Genomic DNA, 9,538 nt, shown 5'->3' with positions numbered 1-9,538 from the left:
GTCAGTAAAGAAAGTAACAAAAGTCATTTTTAATGGCTTCCATGATTTAATCACATTTTAATCATATTTTATCACATTTTATTCATGTCCTCATAAATGACCCCTCCCACACGCTGCATCATACTCTAACAGCATCACCCTGGCACTGCGGCCCGGCACGTCTCCATGAGCTCCTCTCACTGTGAGGAGACACGACTGCAGAGGTCCCACAGGAGAGCCCGTGTGCTCCTCAACCTTAAACCACCCTCACCGCATCCTCTCTCTCTCTCCCTCCTCCTCCTCCTCCTCCTCTCATCTCTCTCTCCCTCCTCCTCCTCCTCCTCCTCTCATCTCTCTCCCTCCTCCTCCTCCTCCTCTCTCATCTCTCTCCCCCTCCTCTCTCTCCTCCTCCTCCTCCTCCTCCTCTTCTCATCTCTCTCCCCCTCCTCGCTCTCCTCCTCCTCTCTCATCCCTCATTCCCTTCCTCTCTCTCTCTCCTCCTCCTCTCTCTCCCCCTCCTCTCTCCTCTCCTCCTCTCACCGGTGAGGTCCTGCTCGTCCATCCTGTAGCTGGCTGACTTCATGGCCATCTCCAGCACGCGGATGCAGCCGTCGTCCGAGGCCAGGACCACCTTGTCGGAGGTGCACCAGTCGATGTCCAGGATGCGGTGCGTCACGTTCCGGCCCACACGGAGACTGCTGACCATCTGCACCTGAGCGGGAGGGGGCGGGGGTCAGGGGTCAGCAGGCAGGAGTCAGGGGTCAGGGGTCAGGGCCCTGTTCCCACCAAGCAGCCAAAACCAACCTTCTTTTTCATGAAGCTCATTCCCTGGTCACGCTGAGAGACAGCGCTCACTGGCTCCAGTGTAGGTCATTCAGACCCGTTTTTCAACGTAAAATCTTTAAGCAGCCAGCTGGTAAAGTTTTTTTTTTTTTTTTTTTTTTCTTCTTCTAATGTCTCCCCATGTGCCAAGTTTCTTTAAGTTATTGTGTTATTAGGACAATACTCTGTGGACGAATCGGGGACAGATTACGCCACTACTACTACTATGCTCTGGCTCAAAAAGGTAAAACTTGACTTCCCAGGCCCGAAAAGGCTCTTCCCGAGCCCATGGATAGTCCGTGGGTGACGTAACAGGCACTTGGGGTCCATATTTCCCCTGCAGTCTGCGGCTCACACACCCACCGCCGTGTCACTGAGGGGAAACACCGAGGAGGGCTTCCCTCCCGACACACTGCTGCCAGAGGCGATGTCAACGTTTAATGGATGAGAGAATGCTGAAAGAGTGATCAGTAAGAGATGATGTTCCAGGCCCAGGGCAGGATGGATTCAGCGCAGGAATCAAAACACACGAAACACGGGGAGACTGACCTACGCTGGCCTTGAAAAAAGTGAACGGTTAGATACGACTTGACAAAAACGTGGTCTCACTCACTCTCCAACTCAAGAGCTTGCCTCTGGCTTTTTCACCTGGAATTTAAAACAGCAGCAGGATCTCCCAGACTGACCCCGACTCACCCTCCAAATCTGTCACACCCCAACAAGCTGCCATGGTTCTGTAAACCAGTCCTCCCTACGAGACAGGACAGCAGGAGGCAGGGTAAGGGATCTCGGCTCTCACACGCGTTTATATTCTTTAAAGGTAATCATAATTAATGACCGTGTCTTCAAGCCCACAGTGCGCCCATGGCATTTTAGTTTCTCATTTGGGCCTGGCGTTTCTCGTGCCTCTGGGCAAACACGCTCACACTCATCAAAGTTCAGCAGATAATTGCTGCGATGGGACTGAAATTCGTTTAAGGTCCTTTAATGTTGGATTGGCGGTTCATCGCCCACCGACCCTCCCGCTAACTCTGCGGAAAAGGGCGCTGATTAAACGCACCGCCACGGAGGCCCTGCAGCGAGACTCGCTGGCGGGAATGGAGACGTTCTGCTCTCTTCAGAGCTGGGGTCACCATGACACCATCATCACTACGGACACCACGACACCATCGCTAAGGACACCACAACACCACAAGACCATCGCTACGGACACAATGACACCATCGCTACGGAGACCACAACACCATAACACCATCGCTACGGACACAATGACACCATCACTAAGGACACCACGACACCATCGCTAGGGTCGCCATGACACCATTGCTAAGGACACCACGACACCATCGCTACGGACACCACAACACCATCGCTAAGGACACCATGACACCATCGCTAAGGACACGACAACACCATAACACCATCGCTACGGACACAATGACACCATCGCTAAGGACACCACAACACCATCGCTAAGGACACCACAACACCATAACACCATCGCTACGGACACCATGACACCATCGCTAAGGACACGACAACACCATAACACCATCGCTACGGACACAATGACACCATCGCTAAGGACACCACAACACCATCGCTCAGGACACCACAACACCATAACACCATCGCTACGGACACCACGACACCATCGCTACGGACACCACGACACCATCGCTAAGGACACCACAACACCATAACACCATCGCTACGGACACCATGAGACCATCGCTACGGACACCACCACGACACCATCGCTAAGGACACCACGACACCATCGCTACGGACACCACGACACCATAACACCATCGCTACGGACACCACGACACCATCGCTAAGGAGTCTAAAGGCTAAAGGCCCCCACGCATCAGCGTTCTGGTCCTGGTTTTACGATCGAAAGCGCCCACAAAATGTCTGCAGGGTGAAACACCAAGTGTGTGTGACATCCTGAATCAAATAGGGCCGTCTGTGCCCACCCCTGGCACAGGTAGTTTAGCCCCTGCCAGGAATGACGTGACCTCCATCAATCATCATCATCTTGGCTCTGTCAGAGCCCTCTGCAGAAAGGTGTGGGTCCAGACCAGCACTTGGCATGCACACTGTGTGGAGCTGCTCCAGCCCAGCAGCCAGCTGGTTCCGATACAGGCACCTCAGCCAGGCTGGAGGAGAGGAGACCTAACCCCCCTACAGAGCCCCCAGGCAGACCTAACCCCCCTACAGAGCCCCCAGGCAGACCTAACCCCCCTACAGAGCCCCCAGGCAGACCTAACCCCCCTACAGAGCCCCAGCCAGGCTGGTTTTGAACGCTCACCTCCTTGGTGTCCCACACCTCGGTGCCATCCGTGTACATCACCAGCAGCTTCTGGTTGCCCTTCCCCGGGGCGAAGCGCAGCTTCTTCACCCAGCCCCTGTGTGTGGGGATACCCCTGGAGAAACACACACACGGTTACTAACGCTCTCACACACACACACACACACACACACACACACACACACACATACACAGGGTTACTAACGCTCACACGCACACACACACACACACACACACGGTTACTAACACTCACACACACACAAACACACACAGTTACTAACTCACACACACTCTCACACACACACACACACACACACAGTTACTCTCACACACACACACACACACAGTTACACACACACACACACACACACACACACACACAGAGGATTACTAACGCTCACACACACACATACACAGTTACTCACTCACACACACACACACACACACACACACAGTTACTAATGTTCACACACATACAGGCACACGCACACTGTCACTAATGCACACAATCATGGGCGCGCGCGCACACACACACACACACACACACACACACACACACAGACACAGGGTTACTAACGCTCTCACAACACACACACACACACACACACACACACACAGGGTTACTAACGCTCTCACACACACACACACACACACACACACAGTTACTCTCACACACACACACACACACACACACACACACACACACACACACACAGTTACTCTCACACACACACACACACACACACACACACAGTTACTCTCACACACACACACACACACACACACACACACACAGTTACTCTCACACACAGTTACTCTCTCACACACACACACACACACACACTCTCTGAGAGGCATACTCACTCAAGCACACAGAGGCTCACACAGGAGCTGTGACAGGAGGGCTCACCTGGACAGACGGGCCTTCAGGTCCCAGAAGTTCAGGTTCCCGTCCACATCCCCCAGGACCAGTGTGTCGCCCTTCCAGGCAATGCAGGCGATGCTACCCATACTGCCCTGCAACACACACACACAACCCCATCAAACTACACACACACAAAACCCCATCAAACTACACTACCCATACTGCCCTGCAACACACACACACAACCCCATCAAACTACACACACACAAAACCCCATCAAACTACACTACCCATACTGCCCTGCAACACACACACACACACAACCCCATCAAATTACACACACACAAAACCCCATCAAACTACACTACCCATACTGCCCTGCAACACACACAACCCCATCAAACTACACTACCCATACTGCCCTGCAACACACACAACCCCATCAAACTACACTACCCATACTGCCCTGCAACACACACACACAACCCCATCAAACTACACTACCCATACTGCCCTGCAACACACACACACAATCCCATCAAACTACACTACCCATACTGCCCTGCAACACACACACACAACCCCATCAAACTACACTACCCATACTGCCCTTGAACACACACACAACCCCATCAAACTACCTGCAGGCCCTTCACCCTGCATTGCTCCAGGGGAGGATTGTCTCCTGCTTAGTCTAATCAACTGTACGTCGCTCTGGATAAGAGCGTCTGCCAAATGCCAATAATGTAATGTAATGTACACTACCCACACTGCCCTGCAGCACACACACAGCCCTATCAAACTACACTACCCATACTGCCCTGCAGCACACACACAACCACATGAAACTACACTACCCATACTGCCCTGCAGCACACTCACACACTCCCCATACTGCACAGAACACACAAACACACATACTCAAAGGTATCCAAATCCATTCCACACTTATTTCCTAATTACCAGAAAGGGTTGAAAGGTTGCAGCAGAAATCATTAAAGCACCACGCAGCAAGCAAACACAAACCCCCATACACACACCCACACAAACACCCACATCTAGAAACACACTCTATCATCCCTCCCTCCCTCCCTCCCTCCCTCCCTCGTTCTTCTCCTCCTCCTCCTCCTCCTCCTCCTCCTCCCCAATACTTCCAGCTCCTGACCAACCAGGGACCACTGGCACAGAACTTTGCGAGAAGTTGAACTCAAAAGTTGAGCTCAGGTCAGACGTAGAACTCGATTCTGAGAAACGGAAGTGGACTCTGCACTGGCGGTTTTTTACGGCTGTTTTACAGCGGGAGCTGCTAGCTCTCCCTGCCTCCCACACACCCTGTAAAAGCCAAGCCACAGTCTTATTTAACAAGCAGCGCTGTCTCTACAGAGGAATCGTTCTCAGTGCATTACCGGACGCTGCAGCACATTCGCCACCTGTCAATGGGGAGACAACTAAACTGGAACTGAACAGCGCGCACAAATACAGAAACAGAGACGGGGGGAAAAAATCAATGACTGAGAGTGACGTGTTCACGTGTGTGTGTGTGTGAGAGAGAGAGAGGAGGCAGGGAATGCAGTAAGGGAGGTAGATAGAGGGAGGGAGGGAGAGAGGGATCTTAGAGTGAGTAAGGGAGTAGAGAGGGAGGGAGGGAGGGAGGGAGGAGAAGGAGATTCAGACTTCCCTCGCAGGGATAATCACGTTCCAGCCTGAGCAGAACTAGCCTGCGGGGGGCGCCGCAATAAAATGCTAATGAGCGCAGAGGTGTGGAGTCATCTGCTTTAAGAGGCAGTAAAGAGATAGAGAGAGAGAGAGGGGGGATAGAGAGAGGGAGGGGGAGAGGGGGAGAGAGAGAGAGAGAGAGAGGGGGATAGAGAGAGGGAGGGGGAGAGGGAGAGAGAGGGAGAAAGGTAGAGAGAGAGAGAGAGAGAGAGGGGGATAGAGAGAGGGAGGGGGAGAGGGAGAGAGAGAGAGAGAGAGAGAGAGAGAGGGGGGGATAGAGAGAGGGAGGGGGGATTGGGGGAGAGAGAGAGAGAGAGGGGGGGGGAGGGAGGGGGGGAGAGAGAGAGAGAGAGGGGGGGGAGGGAGGGGGAGAGAGAGAGAGAGAGAGAGATAGAGAGAGGGGGTGGGGATTGAGAGACAGATATCTTCATTAATGACCGTGTATCACAGTCTGTCCCTGCCCACAGATCTTCCTGTGACACCTGCTGCTCTGATCCCTCCAGCCTACAGACTGCCCCTACAGCCAAGCCTCTGAGCGGTTCAGTACTGTACGTACGCACGCACACACACACACACACACACACACACACACCTATATACATACACACACACACACACACACACACACACACACAGACACACACACACCTATATACATACACACACACACACACACACACACACACACACACCTATACACACACACACACACACACACACACACACACACACACACACACCTATATACATACACACACACACACACACACACACACACCTATATACATACACACACACACACACACACACACACACACCTATACACACACACACACCTATATACACACACACACACACACACACACACACACACACACACCTATATACATACACACACACACACACACACACACACACACACACCTATACACACACACACACACACACACCTATAGACATAGACATACACACACACACACACACACACACCTATAGACACACACACACATACACACACACACACACACACACACACACACACCTATAGACATACACACACACACCTATAGACATACACACACAGACACACACACACACACACCTATAGACATACACAGACACACACACACACCTATAGACACACACACACATACACACACACACACACACACACACCTATAGACATACACACACACACCTATAGACATACACACACAGACACACACACACACACACCTATAGACATACACACACAGACACACACGCTCCTGCTAAGGCACAAGTCAGACACGAAACAGCAGAGGCAGCAGGCAGAGGCAGAAGTGGAGGTGAGAAATTCAGCGGTAGAGGCGGCCATCGACGCCGCTCCACGCGGTAAGAGTGTCAGTCCCGGCGCTGAGAAAGCACAGCTCTGTGCCGTGAATTAGAATGACCCACAGGAGGCCGTGCATCACTCCTGTCTGCCTTCTCACCATCACCACAAGATTAACTGGCAGAGACGGCGTCTGAGAGAGGGACAGACCTGAACTCAGCACAAACCACAAAGGTATGACTGAAGGGAGGGTGCTTTCACTTTAGGGAGGTACAGGACAGTGTAATGAGAGGAGGTGGGAGGGGGACAAGGGCAATAAAGAGAACGGGAGAGAGAAATAGAGTCCAGACAACAGGCCATTAACCATGAAGTTCTGAGGTCCTGATTCACTAAAGTCAGTCCAACAAGATTCCCTAAAGGTTAGCCCAACAAGAGTCACTAAAGTTAGCCCAACAAGATTCACTGAAGTTAGCCCAACAAGATTCACTAAAGTCAGCCCGACAAGATTCACTAAAGTCAGACCAACAAGAGTTACTAAAGTCAGACCAACAAGAGTCACTAAAGTTAGCCCAACAAGATTCACTAAAGTCAGACCAACAAGAGTCACTAAAGTTAGCCCAACAAGATTCACTAAAGTCAGACCAACAAGAGTCACTAAAGTTAGCCCGACAAGATTCACTAAAGTCAGACCAACAAGAGTCACTAAAGTCAGCCCGACAAGATTCACTAAAGTTAGCCCGACAAGATTCACTAAAGTTAGCCCGACAAGAGTTACTAAAGTCAGCCCAACAAGATTCACTAAAGTCAGCTCGACAAGATTCACTAAAGTCAGACCAACAAGAGTTACTAAAGTCAGCCCAACAAGATTAGCTAAAATCAGTCCAACAAGGTTGACTAAATTCATCCGATCAAGGTCAACTAAAGTCAGCCCAAGAAGATCTGCTAAAGTCAGCTCAACAAGGCTCACTAAAGCCAGCTCAAATAGGCTCACTAAACTTAGCCCAAAAAGATTGACTAAAGTCAGCTTAAGAAGGTTCACTAAAGTTAGCCAATGCGCATCATTTACCAAAAAAAAACAGCAGGCAAAACGGACTGCTCTTAGTTCTGAGAGACATGCCAGTGTGAAAAATGAGACTGCGGGAGCTGTTGTATCTATTCTCCTGGAGAAACCCGGAGTGGCGGGGAGGGAGAGGGGGAGAGGCGGAGAGAGAGAGGGAGAGAGGGAGAGGGAGAGCTTCACTCACGTCGGGCGGGATTCGAGCCCCGTCCTTCACGTTGTTGCCCTCCACGGTGATGTGGTAGACCTGGCCGTCCGTGTCGGTGAAGACGAAGTGCTCTCGCGCCGAGATGCCCTGACTCAGCTCAGCCTTGCTCTCTGCGTCCTGCAGGAGGCTGTGGGGGCAGGGGGGACGCATTAGACCGTCGCGCAGCTGTCATTCGGGCGGGGACGCATTAGACCGTCGCACAGCTGTGATTCAGGTGGGGACGCATTAGACTGTCGCACAGCTGTGATTCAGGAGGGGACCCATTAGACTGTCGCACAGCTGTGATTCAGGAGGGGACCCATTAGACTGTCGCACAGCTGTGATTCAGGTGGGGACGCATTAGACTGTCACACAGCTGTGATTCAGGAGGGGACGCATTAGACTGTCGCACAGCTGTGATTCAGGAGGGGACCCATTAGACTGTCGCACAGCTGTGATTCAGGAGGGGACGCATTAGACTGTCGCACAGCTGTGATTCAGGTGGGGACGCATTTGACCGCTGCACAGCAGTGATTCAGGAGGGGACACGTTAGACCGTTGCACAGCAGTGATTCAGGAGGGGACACGTTAGACCGTTGCACAGCAGTGATTCAGGTGGGGACAGATTAGACCGTTGCACAGCTGTGATTCAGGTGGGGGGGACACGTTAGACTGTTGCACAGCTGTCATTAGGGTGGGGGGGACCTATTAGACCGTCGCACAGCTGTCATTCAGGAGGGGACACATTAGACAGTGGCAAAGCTGTCATTCAGGTGGGGGGATGCGTTAAGACTGTCGCACAGCGGTCATTCAGGAGGGGACACATTAGACAGTGGCAAAGCTGTCATTCAGGTGGGGGGATGCGTTAAGACTGTCCAACAGCGGTCATTCAGGAGGGGACACATTAGACAGTGGCAAAGCTGTCATTCAGGTGGGGGGATGCGTTAAGACTGTCCAACAGCGGTCATTCAGGAGGGGACACATTAGACAGTGGCAAAGCTGTCATTCAGGTGGGGGGATGCGTTAAGACTGTCGCACAGCGGCCATTCAGAGGGGACACGTTAGACTGTCGCACAGCGGCCATTCAGAGGGGACACGTTAGACTGTCGCACAGCGGCCATTCAGAGGGGACGCATTAGACTGTCGCACAGCGGCCATTCAGAGGGGACGCGTTAGACTGTCGCACAGCGGTCATTGGGCCGGCGGACCTGGCGACCCCTCACCTGATGACAGAGGACTCCACGCTGCTCTGCTCAGCGTCCGACACCGTCTGCCTCGCCATGGCC

At 52.4% G+C, this 9,538-nt stretch overlaps 1 protein-coding gene across 1 annotated transcript in view; it reads right to left on the bottom strand.

Annotated features, from left to right (window-relative positions):
- Positions 1–90: 90 nt before the first annotated feature.
- wdr11 (WD repeat domain 11) overlaps positions 91–9,538 on the bottom strand; it is a 57,079-nt gene continuing 47,631 nt past the window's right edge. Inside the window, 6 exon segments of the mRNA XM_061227591.1 lie at positions 91–179; positions 520–691; positions 3,116–3,230; positions 4,026–4,132; positions 8,253–8,400; positions 9,476–9,538. The exon segment at positions 9,476–9,538 is cut by the window's right edge and continues 59 nt beyond it. Coding sequence (XP_061083575.1) covers positions 91–179; positions 520–691; positions 3,116–3,230; positions 4,026–4,132; positions 8,253–8,400; positions 9,476–9,538 — 694 coding nt within the window.

This window comes from Conger conger, chromosome 18, assembly GCF_963514075.1.
Source record: "Conger conger chromosome 18, fConCon1.1, whole genome shotgun sequence".
NCBI classification, from domain to species: domain Eukaryota; kingdom Metazoa; phylum Chordata; class Actinopteri; order Anguilliformes; family Congridae; genus Conger; species Conger conger.
Note: the sequence above shows the minus strand (reverse complement) of the source record. Positions and strands in the feature narration are given on the sequence as shown.